The following is a 14,299-nucleotide window of genomic DNA, read 5'->3' on the forward strand; positions in this document are numbered from 1 at the left end:
CAGCCTGGGGCACCCTTCCCACACGCACAACCCTTGATCTCCTGGGAGAGAGACTGCCACCAGCATTCTAGATATAAGGTCCATTTGAACTCTGCTGGTGTGGGTGGAAGGAGCGGGGGAGATTTCTCACTATATTGTTTTACTGCAGTCATATTTATCTTGTTGATAAAATGGGCCTCGGGTTGGAAAATTGGAAGATTTTTCCTCTTAATTTGAAACAGCCCCTGCCAGGCCTGGTGCGGCATCAGTATAATGCCCTCAAGCCACAGCAGCTGGAAAGATTTATTCTCTGGGCCCTCATGCAAGCCTCTGACATTCTCAATTTGCAGGCAGCCGGTGAGCCAATCTGATCCATCCTGCCTTTAGAATAAGGATTTCAGTGCAAGAAGAGAAAAGTCATTATCTCATAGCTGGCAGATACTAGAAAGGAGAAGCAGAGTTAGAGATCTCGGGAGGACAGACCACCCTTTCCTCTCTGTTTCAACTCCTCAAGGTCACTGTCAAGGTTGGGTACCTTAAACGTGGGCCTCCATCCCAATGCTGGGTCTGCCAAGAAAATGTCCCACCAGCACCTCGAACTCAACACCAAAAAGCAACTCATCCTCGGATCCTATAGAGCTAGAAGTTACCTCAGAGGCTATCGGTCCAGCCCCCTCATTTTAGAGAGAAATTAAGTGACTTGCCCCAGGTCACATAGCCAGCTCATATCTGAGATAGGAGATGAACCCAAGTCTTCCTGAATCCATCCAATGGCCTTTCTACTACCACATTCGTCCTTATCTTTCCCCATAAATTCACCCCTCTCCCAAACTTCCCTGTTTCTGTCAAGGATAGTAGCAGATTCATAGCTTTGGAGTCACCCTTGAATCTTCTCCCTCCCTCTCCATACCCTCCCATATCCAAGCAATTGCCATGTCATGTCAATTCTCTCTTTACATTTTTCACATCAGCAAACCTGTTGTCTTAAGGCAGAGGAGTGGTAAACTATAAGCGAGGAATAAGGCAACATTGTTCATCATGGCTAATGCATTGATTTCTTTGCCCTGATTTTACCTAATTATTACAAGGGAGGCCTCTATGGAAGGAGGGGAGTCATGGGGAGAGGGGGACTTCAAGGTAAAATTAATCACTGGGAAGTAACAGTGGTATTAGTAAATAGGGTATCGATCAGACATTTAAAATGGAAAAAAATCCCTATCATCAATGCCTTTTCTCTCATTTTGTATGGCCCACACCCTAATATAGACCTTTATCATCTCCCACCTAGACTGTGTAATGGTATAAGATCATGGAATTTTGAGCCAGAGAGGACTTTAAAAGACCAGGTATTCCAAATGCTCACTTCTAGATGACTATCTGAGGTCCAGAGTGGCTTGCCCACATTCACATAGCTAGAATTCCAACCCATCTCCTATGACTCCATTGTTCTTTCTCCCTCGCCACGTTCGCCTTTCATTATGTTCTAACATTCTGTGTTCTATGGTCCCTTCTAGTTCTGACCTTCTATCTTCTAACATTCTTTGTTCTCCAGTCTGTTCTAGCACCATTAGAAGTCCAATCAATACAATGAGCATGTTTTACCTAGGAAATTGAGGGTCAGAATTGAAACTTAGACCCTTGTAGACTCATGCGATGTTAGACTCATACACATCTTGTATGTTTCAGTTGACCAAAGTTGATTGAAATGATAAAGAGAGGAAGCTAGAATCCCTCTCCATATAAGGCTGTTTTGCATTTGGCTGCTGTGAATATAGGCCATTGAACTGCAAGGTTCACAGAGTTATTGCTTCATAACCAGGGACCAAAATGGGGAGAGACAGTGTGCATGGAGAGAAACCAGGAGAAGATAGAAAAAAAAATCTATGGAGGGTATTGATTTTTCAGAGAAAAGCCCATTCTCGAGCAGCTGCAGGACTTGAAAGGATTCATGGGCCTTGTCACTTAGACAAATGTGAGCAAACCTCCAGGCCACCTAAGGCATTCTGACCCACTCTGTGTGGGATAGATGGAATGGGGAGGGGGAGGGCAGTGAAGGCAACACACGGCTCTCTCTTCCAAATGCCAAGGGGATCAAACTCCTGTTATTGTTTTGCTTGCAAATACTTCCAAATGTTTCTCTGTTGCTTGATGAGATATGCCAGAAATTAATGCAATTCAATTCTGAATATATTTTCTTAAGTATTTATTCCATGCAAATTCATATACTCAGTGCCAGAGTTACAAAGACAGACATAACAAAGATATGGCTCTCAAGCATCCTGCTGTCCGACAGACATTAGATAGTGGAGACACGCATCCAAACAGTTTCTCAGTAAACATTTATTAAATACCTACTGTGAACCAGACACTGGAAATACAAAGATCAAAATAAAACAATCCCCACTGGTGCAGTGGGCTTGGAATTAGGGAGTCTCATCTTCCTGAGTTCAAATCTGGCCTCAGACACTTATTAATGTATAACCACAGGCAAATAGCTTAACCCTGTTTGCCTCAGTTCCTCATCTGTAGAGTGGGCTGGAGAAAAAAATGACAAACCGATCCAGTATCTTTGCCAAGAGAACCCCAAAATGGGGTCATGAAGAATCAGACATGACAGACTATTGAACAACAGCTGTCTAGGAGCGAATACAAAGAATTAGGGTGAGTGAACAAAGGAGAGCGCCGGGAAATTAATATGAGATTTTTGAAGAAAGAGAGAACTATTGGGGGGAGGTGGATTGTTATCAGGGAAGGCTTCATGGAGGAAGTGGCCTCTTTGGTGGGCCTTGAAGAAACTGGCAGAGAAGATTCATGAGAAAAGACAAGCAAAAAGGAACAGGATCAGGGGGTGAAGAGCAGTCCAGTTTGTGTGAAATCGTAAGATCATAGATTCAGAGATGGAAAGGACTTCAGAGGTCATGAAATGCAGCTCCCTCACTTTTTTTTTTTTTTGGTGAGGCACTTGGGGTTAAGTGACTTGCCCAGGGTCACACAGGTAGTAAGTGTTAAGTGTCTGAGGCTGGATTTGAACTCAGGTCCTTCTGAATCCAGGGCTGGTGCTCTATCCACTGTGCCACCTAGCTGCCCCTAGCTCCCTCACTTTTACGGATCAAGTAACCAAGATCCAGAAAAGTTGGGGGTATTGACCAGTTTCACACAGCCAACAGATGTCTAAGGCTAGATTTGAATAAACATGGTAACCACTGCAATATATAAATAGGAGGCAGATTGTAGAGGGCATTGAATGACAAAAGCAGGAGTTGATACTTTATTCAATAGGCCTTAGGGAGGCGTTGGAAATTTTTCAGTAGAGAAACCATGTGATCACACAAGACAGGTCTCATTAATCTAAGAAAATTGACTGAGAGTAATGCCTGGATAATAATAATTTTTTAAAAGATCATTTTACTAGGCATTTGAATGCAGATACACAAGTTGACATTATACAAATTCAATTTAGCAGCCTTCTCCATGGAGTTCTGACAAGATGCCAAGCACACCCTAGGAAGAGCCCAGCCCCTGGGTGTATACTTTATTCAATTATCCTCAGCCTGGTAAGATTCAGGAATCCTCAAATCTTTGAGACCTGGTGTCTGCCTTTGTGCTCCCTATAAAGAAAGAGATTGCTAATCAGATTTTGCAAGGGCCATTTTTAACCTACACAAAAGAAGTAAATGCTTTGGGGAGCACCCCTGTGCATGCAAACAATATTTCCATTAGGAACCAAAGCAGATTTCTTCTTTAGATAGGCTAGCCAGCCCACCAATACTGCACTATATAAATCTTAATTTCCCAGTGTGGTATGGGAGAGATAGCCCTGGCCTGAATTTCCTCCTGTGTTGAATTATGGGATTGCATTAGATAATCTCTAAAAACCCTAACTAATCCTAATCCCTAACCCCAAATCCCAAGAACTCTAACTTTCAATGTCCTAGGGTCCTTTCCAGCTTTGATATGTCTGGTCTAACATTCTATTTTCTAAGGTCCCTTCAAGCTCTAATACTCACTCTTCTCGAATTCCTTTCATCTCTAACAACTAATTCTGAGATTCATTCAGAAAGTGAGAAGTGCTGTGGCCTGCAGGGATTCAGGATTTAGCAGGAGGAGCAAGGGTAGGATCTTGGATGAGTTTCAGATGCTAAGTGGTCCCGGTAATCAGGTCACCTTTGCCTGCCCTGGCTCCCTAGTGGGCCCGGGAGAATGGGTGGAAGTGCCCAGGCAAATTGTTCTGGCTAGCAGAGCCACAGTGAGCCCAAGGAAGATTTTGCTCCCTGATGGTCCACTTTCCGCTTTGCCCCCTGATGGTCCACTTTCCACCTTCCCCCATCCCCAATCACAGGCAGGTTACCAGGTGGGCTTCAGTAATTACTCCTCTTCCTAGCCTATCAGAGTGACTTAGGGCAGCTTTCCAATCTGGCCGCCCTTGTTAGCAAACAAGGAATGCAAGCTGTCTCAGAAAGCCTAGAAATGCTCTCCCACATGGCACTGGGGCCAAAGGAAGTCTCAGAACCTTCATCCCATTTGTATCGACAAAGCTTCTCTCCCTCAAAAGGCAAAAGTACTGTGGGTTTCCTTTGTCCCCACTCTGAGAGACACACAGAGACAGAAGGGAGAAAGAAAGAGGGAAAGAAAGATGAGGGAGAGAGACAGAGAGGAGAGAGAGGGAGTGAGAGACAGTGACAGAAGGGAGAGAAAGAGACAGAGAGAGAAAGGAGAAAGAGAGAGGGGGCAGAGACAGAGAGAAGAAGAGAGTGGGGAGAGAGAGACAGAAGGGAGAAGGAGAGGGGGAGGGGAGAGAGACAGACATAAGGAGGAAAGAGAGGGGGAGACGGAGAGGAGAAAGAGGGAAAGAGAGGGGGAGAGAAAGAGAAAAGGGGAAAAGAGTAGGGAAAGAAAGAGGGGAAAAGAGACAGAAGGGAGACAGAGAGGGAACAAGAGAAGGAGAGACAGACAGACAGAAGGGAGAAAGAGAGGGGGAAGAGAAGGAGAGAGAGAGGAAGAGGGAGAGAAGGGATGGAAGAACAAAGAAAGGGAGGGAGGGAGAGGGAGCAGGTGAAAAGGGGGAGAGGAAAGTGGAAGAAATGGGGAAGACAGAGTGAAAGAGGCAGAGACAGAGGAGGAGAGAGGGAAAACCTCTTCCCTGTAATGCTATAATAGACTTCTTTTTTTTTTCTTTTTTCTGGTGAGGCAATTGGGGTTAAGTGACTTGCCCAGGGTCACACAGCTAGTAATTGTTAAGTGTCTGAGGCCAGATTTGAACTCACGTCCTCCTGAATCCAGGGCCAGTGCTCTATCCACTGCACCACCTAGCTGCCCCTATAATAGGCTTCTTAACCCATCATTCCCTCTCAAGTCTAGCCTAGCTCTGACCTGTGTGTTTTCTTTGTGACCCTGAGAAAGTAATATTTCTTCTCTGAGCCTCAGTGTTCTCCCCCATATAATGGGAATGGTGATAATATCTGCACTACTTATTTTACAGAGTATTTATGAGGAAAGTACTTTGCTGTGAGCTAGGTAGTAGAGGCTGAATCTGGTATCAGGGAGATGTGAATTCAAATCCAGCCTTGGATTCTCACAAGGGCCAGCGGTTGGGGGAGAACCTGGGCAGGTCATTTAAACTCTTTCTCCCTCAGTTTCCTCAACTTTAAAATGGGGGTAATCATAGCACCTTCCTCCCAAGGTTGTTGTGAGGATCAGATGAGATGATATTTGCAAGAGTGCTTAGCACAATGCCTTAGCACAGTACTTAGCACATAGTACTTACATTCATCAACCATTCAAGTGCTTCTCTGGGCCAACTCCAATGGACCTTTCCAATATTTTCCCAACCAACTCCCCTCCCCTTACACAGTTTGCATGCCAGCCAAATTACTCTAGTTAAAGCTCTGACTTTGCTACTTCCTAGCTGTGTGATACTGGACAGGTCATTTACCTTCTGCATACCTCAATTTCCTCATCTGTAAAATGAGAGGCTTGAACTAGATGGTTTTTTTAGGGTACTTCCAGCTCTAGATTTGTGCTTCTCTGATTGTCATGCCTGTATCTCCTGTGTTTGTTTATACTGTTCACTATGCCTGCAATACCAACTTTCCCTCCCCCACTCCCAACTTCACCTACCCCCTGCCAAGCCAACAGAGAGAGAGAGAGAAAGAGAGAGAGAGAGAGAGAGAGAGAGAGAGAGAGAGAGAGAGAGAGAGCTGGGGAATGTTGAGAATAGAGTGCTGCACTTGGAATCAAAAAAGACATGAATTTGAATCTTGCCTCAGAGCCTTACTAGTTGGGTGACCCTGGGTAAGTCACTTGATTTTTATCTGACTCAGTTTCCTCATCTTTATAATGAGGATAATAATAAACACCTACCTTCCAGGGTTGTTTTAAGGATAAAATGAGATAATATTCATAAAGTGTATTATAAACTTCAAAGTTATATGAATGTTAGCCATTACTATCATTAGCCTTCAAAGCCCAACTCAGATGCCACCTTTTCCATAAATCCCCCCAACTAGGAAGATTTCGTTTAATCTTTTTGTTTGTTTGGGGTTTTTTTGGGCAGGGCAGTGAGGGTTAGGTGACTTGCCCAGGGTCACACAGCTAGTAAGTGTCAAGTATCTGATGCTAGATTTGAACTCAGGTCCTCCTGAATCCAGGGCAGGTGCTTTATCCACTATGCCACCTAGCTGCCCCCTCATTTAATCTTTTGACACCATTTCTCTTCCTTGGGTAGCTAGGTAACTCAGTACATAGCATATGGGGCTCGGAATCAGGAAACCTTATCTTCATGAGTTCAAATCTAGCCTCAGAAACTTCCTAGCTATGTGACTCTGGGCAAGTTGCCTAACCCTGTTTGCCTGTTTCATCATCTGTAAAATGAGCTGGAGAGGGAAATGTCAAACCACTCCAACATGGGATCATGAAGAGTCAGACATGACCGAATGACAACGAAATCTCTTCCTTGAACTTATCCCATTTCTTTGTATCTTAGTTATTTGCTAACACATCTTATTTCCCCATGATATTATAAGCCCTCTTGAGGTCAGGGACTGTACAAATGAGGAGATTTCACTAGGTGATCGCTTCTATGTCTTGAAGGCCCTTCCAACTCTAACATTTTATGCTCCACAGCTGAGAGATAAAGGACATTGGAGGGGGAGAGGGAGGTAGAGGAAGCGAAAGAGAAAGGGAGAGGAAGATGGGGAAGAAGGGAGGGAGGGAGGGAGGGAGAGAGAGAGAGAGAGAGAGAGAGAGAGAGAGAGAGAGAGAGAGAGAGAGAGAAACACTTATTAAATGCTTACTATGCATGAGGAACTGTGCTAAGTGATGGGGAGGCAAATATAGGCAAACAAGACAGTCTCTGCCCTCAAGGAACTTACATTCTAATGGGGTAAGAGGAACAGGAAAGGGAGTTGGGTGAATACCACACCCTGGTGGTCTCTATTCTGTATTTTAACATCACCTATTCTACCACCCCTTCTAGTCTAACAGTTTCATTCTAATGTTCTGTGACTTACATGAGTCCTTCTTTATCTTCCTATCTCTTCCCACTGTGATTAGTACCTGTAGGTACTGAATAATGCCTAATAAATATTCGTTGACATTGCTTGACTTTCTTTTTTACCTGCTTCATTCTGTCCTCTTTAGTCCCACAGTAAATGGGGAAGGGAGAAATGGGCCCAGGATGTCAGCAGATGCTGAAGGTCCCAGAACCTGAGGGCCACATTTTGCCCCAACATGTCATGTGACAAACATGGAAAGATTGACTGGCTCATAACCAAACAGGCGCCTCTCGGGACAGGGTCGAATAACTCAGGCAGGCAACCTGGAAGATGAGTCAGAAAGCAGAAACAGCTTGGAAATCCTCTGGGGACTGAGGCCCCACATTCAATTCAACAAATCTTTTTTTTTTTTTCACTAAGTGCCCCTTGTATACCAGGATTTCTGCTAGATAGCCACAGGAGGAAATACAGAGAAGAAGAAGGCACAGTTCTCAGAGTTACAATCTTAAAGGGAGACTATTACAGGTACAAAATTAATCATGAAGCTTCTGCTCTGGAGTTACAATCCCAGCTTCCATTTGACTGATTAGTCAAGGCCCCAGAGCGTGACTATTATGTCATCTCTGCAGTACTGAGGTGGTCACCAGCACCCACTGGTGTGCTTCCTGCCATGATTATGGGTTAGTTTTCAATTAGTCAACCAGAATCAATCAACCTGTCCTTGGCTGCCAATGCAGACGTTGCCTCCGGCGTATGCTATCCCAGGGACTATGCTAGAATACTAATGGGAACTGAGGGAAGTTCAAGACCTCCCTGACCCTTTGAAACTTACAAGGTCCTCCACAGTCAAACCAAGGTCAGACCAAAGTCCTTTCTTCCCCACCCCGAGCAAGTTCTCAAGAGGGTTATCTGGAACAGTCTCTCCTTTCTGGCCACTCACTTGGGTTGTGAATCGGTCTTCAACTTTATAGATGACACACAGAGCACGACTAAGTTTCCCCAATCAGAATGCTCTTCCTATTAATGTCTCTCTAGTACACCCAAGGAATTGCACCTAAAGTCTTTGAGCGATTGGTTGAATGACATTGGTTCTCCCCTCATCAAACTGCATGACCATAGACACCTTATTATTATTTTAAGTGGGTTGGGCTTACTTGATGAATTTACTCAATCAGCTTTACCCTTAACAATTACGTTTGTTGTTTTTCCAGTCATGTCTAACTCTTGTTGACCCCATTTGGGGTTTTCTTGAAAAAGATAATGGAGTGGTTTGCCTTTCCTTCTCCGGCTCATTTTGTAGATGAGGAAACTGAGGCAGAGTAAAGTGACTTGCCCAAGGTCACACAACTACTGAGGCCAGATCTGAATTCAGGAAGGTGTCGTCCTGACTCCAGGTCAGGTGTTCTATCCACTGTGCCACCCACCTGCCCCTAGAGGTGGTAGTCATAGTAGAAATAGTATTAGGTATGGAAGCAGAGTTCTGGGTTTGAGTTCTAATTCTGCTGCTTCCTCTCTGTGTGATGTGGGCAAATTGTTTGCCCTGTATGGGTGTCTGATTTATTTCTTACCTTATTCTTACAGGGACTAGTGGTATAGCCATAGGCAAGTCATTTGACCTCTCATTCTCAGTTTTCTCTTTGAAATGGAGACAATAATAATTGTGCTGCCTATTTTTCATGTTTGTTATGGGGAAGATGCTTTATATACCTTAAAATGCTAAAGAAATGTGACTCTTCTCAGGGTTCAGATGTGGCAAGGGCTAGAATTAAGGTTGTGGCCTTGAGAATAAAGAAATGATGGATTCACAAGGCCAAATCGGCTAAGGTATCATTGACTCCCTTATCTGCCAGCTGTATTCATGTCTTCTTTTTTTCCCCTCATCATCAGAAATTCACTCCAACCAGAGCGGCCCCGTCAACGAGTACCCAGTCTTCACAGAGAGCACCGGCGATCCCAGCCTGCTGGTGTCCCCTCTGCTGGTGGCTGGGGTGGTCATCGGCCTGGTGCTATTTCTGTCCTGTGTGACCATCATTGTGGGCAGCCTGAGGAAGGATGGGCGACTCCGGAACCACCCACACATGAGGAGGGACCCCACCTATGGTGAGAGAGAAGTGTCCCCTTCCCCTCTAGGCTAGTCTGGGTCCCCTGATGTCCAAGGGCATCATAAGCCCTCACTTGGTTTTACGCTCTTGGTGGTAGAGCACCCAGAAATTGAAGTCACTTACTCCAGTGACCAATAAATGGAATCCAAAATCAGAGCCGGAAGGGACTTTAAAACATAGAATGTTAGAAGATGAAATTCAAAATGTTAGAGTTGGAAAGAATTTCAGTAATTTAGAGCAGTCGTGTCCACACTCATGAGTGCTGCTGACTTCCCTGATGCCTCTAATCTAGAGTAATGTCATCAAACAGGGAGGGAAACTGACGTTTAGAGAAGTAACATGACTTGCCCAAACTCTCACAACATAGAATTGAGTCTTAGACACATTTTCTGACCATAAATCCAATGCTCTTTCCCTCTCTCCAAGTCATAAGTCATTGGGGCAATTGGTGGTGGAGGCTTTCATTTGTTTCCAGAGCACCTCCAAATAGTGTCCCACAAAGTCACAGTGTGACTTATTATGTCGTGGCCAAAAACATAGAAAAACAATAAATAGAGTCAACTGGACCACTGCTATTCTCACAACTCAACATTCCATCACCCACTTCTGTGCATTCATAGAAGCCATCCCTCATCCATAGAATGTCTTCTGGGCACAACTTGCCTCTCCAAATCCATCTCCTCCTTCAAAATTCAGTACCACATCTCCAATGAAGCCTTTTTTATTCCCCCACATTGAAGTACTCTCTCTATCCTCAGATTTTCCTAACTCATTTTTCCTCACTCTCTACTTTGTCCCTATCAAATGCTATCTTGTATCTTATTTCTGTGTATACGTGGCAGCTCACCCCTCTTGGTAAGTGGAGATCTCTTTAAGGGAAAGGACTATTGTTTTTCATCTTTGCATCCCCAAGACCAACCCCAGTTCCCCTGAGCACAGTATAGGCATGTAATAGATTATTTATTTAAGTGGATTCATTTCCACTTGGAATACTGGCAGGACACCTGGGCTTGAGTTCCCAGCTCTGCCACCAACTCATTGAATGACCTTGGCTAAGTCACTTACCCATCTCTAAGCCTCAATTTCATTACCTGTCATATACAAAGGTTGGATTCAATGGTCTAAAGGTCTCCCTCAGCTTTAAAATGTGCTCTGATCTGCAATCATCCACATTCACTAAGCTGTGTGAATACAAAGGTTTAGACTCCAGAGAAGAGGCAGGACACTATGGTGTCAGGGAGATAAGTTGGCATGTGCCATATCAGATTGCCTGCCCTGGCAGAGACAATTTGGACATGTACAAGATAAAAAAAAAGACTGTTAAAAAAAACTTGAGGGAACAGGGAAAGAGATTAGGAAATGTTCCTACAGATGACATACAACCCAGCAGCCCAGCAAGGTTATGACAGCTATGGTGGGATTTATACTCTCTTTGATGGGAGATGCTGCCAGAGAAGAGGCAAGGCAAAAGGATTGAGGGATGCTAGTACAGGAATAAGAAAGTACCTGGGTACCTGGGTTCAGATCTTCTTGGTGACATTTACTAGTAATATATCCATAGGCAAGCCATTTAATTTCTTTTTTTTTCTTTTTTTTTTTGTGGGGCAATGAGGGTTAAGTGACTTACTCAGGGTCACGCAGCTAGTAAGTGTCAAGTGTCTGAGGTCGGATTTGAACTCAGGTCCTCCTGAATCCAGGGTCGGGGCTTTATCCACTGCGCCACCTAGCTGCTCCCCCAAGCCATTTAATTTCAAGGAAGCTGGGTGGATCAGTGGAGTCAGGAAGACCCGAGCACAAATACTACCTCAGATACTTCCTAGTTCTGGTACCTTGGAAAAATCATTTAACCTTTCTCAGCCTTTGTGGATGAGTTTCCTCATCAATCAAAGAAGGAGTTAGACTCAGTGGGCCTCTAAGGTACCTTCCAATACTAGGTCCATGATTTTGTGATCCCATGAATCTTTCTGAGCCTCAGTTTCCTCATGTGTAAAGTAGAGGTGACATCTATACTGTCTGCCTCATAGTGTGTTTGTGAGGGTTAATATTAATTAAAATTACCATGTTTATAGTACTGTAAGGTTTACCAATTGCTTATATGTTATTAGGTAGAATAATATTATTATAGTATATAATATAATATATGTAATAATTATAATAATAATTTTACCTATGGGGAAACCAAGAACTTGGAAAGGTTATTAATAATTATAGTTAATGTTTATATTATGATTCAAAAACCTCTTGATATATGTTATCTCATTTGATCTTCACAATAACCCTGTGAGGTGGGTATGATTATTTCCCCCATTTTACAGATAAGGAAACTGAAGTTGAAAGAGGGTAATGTGCCCAGGCTCACACAGGGAGTCAGTGTGTCAATCAGGATTTGAATTCAACACTTCCTGACTCCAGGTCCAGCATTCTGTATCGTCTGTGCCACCTCCTCTGTACCACCTGGCTCTAAGTGACTTACCAATGGTTATACGGCTAATATGAGATGATGTGCCCAAATTGCTTTAAAGTCCTATGTAATTGGAAGTTATTATTACCATTATTAATATGAGTCACCCTTTGTAATGCCTCAAGGCATAAAGAAGGCTCTTACTGCCAGGAAGGCGGAGGGAGGAGGCTCTTGGCATTGTGGCATGATCCTAGGCAAGTCAGCAGATCAGGGAGATAGATTTCCCACCCACTCTTGATTCTGTAGCTCGCCTTTGGAGGACCTGACCTTCTGTACAGAAGACTCATTTTACATGAGTCTTTGATCCATTTGGCCATCCCATCCCAAAAAACAAAAGCCCTGGTGTTGGTTCAGCTTAGAAACTGAGCAGAGCCTAGGAGCCTCTGCTTGACCTCAGGGATCACCTCTGGAGCCCTCCTCTCCTAACCCAGAGTGACAGCCATTGTGAATCTACAGCATAGGAAATATACACACACACAAAGATACAGGGAGACCTTGGATGTGGCTGTGGCAATTGTGGTAGAGCAGAAAGAACCCTGGGCTAGAAGTCAGGAATCAAATCTCAGTCCTAATTTGTGTTACTACTACCACTACTACTTCTACTACTACCACTATTACCACCACCATCACCCCTACTAATACTAATACTAATACTACTATTATCACTTACCTCCTTCTCCTTCTCCTGCCAGTCACTGTGCTTTACAAGTATTATCTCAATGGAGTTATCCCAACAACCCTGGGAGATAGGTGCTAATATTATCCCCATTTTACAGATGAGAAAACTAAGGCAAACAATGGTTAAGTGACTTGCCCAGAATAACATAGCTGAGTCTCTTTTTTCTTTTTCTTTTTTTAAATTTTTATGGGGCAATGAGGGTTAAGTGACTTGCCCAGGGTCACACAGCTAGTAAGTGTCAAGTGTCTGAGGTCAGATTTGAACTCAGGTCCTCCTGAATCCAGGGCCAGTGCTTTATCCACTGCGCCACCTAGCTGCCCCCAGCACTGTCTCTACCCACTGAGCCTCCTCAGTTTTCTCATCCATCAAATGAAGAAGTTGGACTAGATCATTTTAAAGGTTCCTTCTATCCCTGAGATTCTGTTATTCTAGATCCCACTGGCCCTGAGTCTGTGTTTTCTCTTTCATCAGGCTAAGCAAGGTACTTCTTTTTTTTTATTTTATTTCCAGATGGGAACAGTTCCCTTAATCAACTGTAGCTGTTTCCCCTGTTGGGTGTCATACGAACCTTTCTACAGATGGAGACAGTATTGGGATAAAAACATTGGGGCAAAAACACTGGGCTAGACTAATGCCATGTTGGTGAAACTGAATTATTGCAATCATTCTACAAAGCCGTTGGGAATTAAACAAATAACATGGCTAACTTGTCCATTCCCTTTGCCCCAGCGGTTCCACTCCTAGGCACGTACACCAAGGAGGCCACTGACAAAAGGAAAGACTCCATATACATTAATATTTTTATAACAAAACTTTTCATGGTGGCAAAGACGTAGAGACTAAATCAATGCCCATCAACTGGGGAAGGGCTAACCAAATTGTGATAACTGAATGTTACCTGTTACCTGTGCTGTAAGAAATGACAAACATGATATTTGTCCTGGTCTTCTACCAGAGAAGCATGGAGAAATTAACCTGACCAACACAAAGTGAAATAAGCTGAGATAAGGGAATTCAGAGGCTATTGCCATTCAGAGGCTATTGGTTCTAAGAAAGAATAACAGAGCTGCTCATTCAGAGACCACCAGACCATGACTTCACTGAATGGAAAATTCAACTAAATGGAACACAGTCATAGAGAATTCATGGAATGTTAAAGCCATAGACTGTTAGAGCTGGAATAACCTCAAAATAGAAAATATCAGAGATGATAGGGACCGTAGATGTTAGAGCCAGAAGGAGCATGAGATATAATATCAGTGGTGGAAGAGACCTAAAAATATAAAATATTTAAAAAACAAAACATTGACTGTTAGAGGTAGAAAGAACCTTAAGTGGATAGTAGGGCGCTAGGTGGCACAGTGTATAGAGCACTGGCCCTTAAGTTGGGAGGACCGAAGTTCAAATCTTTTTTTTTTTCTGGTGTGGCAATGAGGGTTAAGTGATTTGCCCAGGGTCACACAGCTAGTGCCCCACAAGTTCAAATCTGACCTCAGACACTTACTAGATTAGTGGTCCTAGGCAAGTCATTTAACCCTGATTCCCTCAAACATCTGGGACCATCACCAGTCATCCTGATAATATA

The 14,299-nt window shown here is 43.7% G+C and overlaps 1 protein-coding gene across 1 annotated transcript in view; it reads left to right on the forward strand.

Annotated features, from left to right (window-relative positions):
• BEAN1 (brain expressed associated with NEDD4 1) overlaps nucleotides 1-14,299 on the forward strand; it is a 97,711-nt gene that overhangs the window by 63,695 nt on the left and 19,717 nt on the right. Inside the window, 1 exon segment of the mRNA XM_043981054.1 lies at nucleotides 9,360-9,572. Coding sequence (XP_043836989.1) covers nucleotides 9,360-9,572 — 213 coding nt within the window.

Source organism: Dromiciops gliroides, chromosome 2 (assembly GCF_019393635.1).
Source record: "Dromiciops gliroides isolate mDroGli1 chromosome 2, mDroGli1.pri, whole genome shotgun sequence".
Classification (NCBI taxonomy): Eukaryota; Metazoa; Chordata; class Mammalia; order Microbiotheria; family Microbiotheriidae; genus Dromiciops; species Dromiciops gliroides.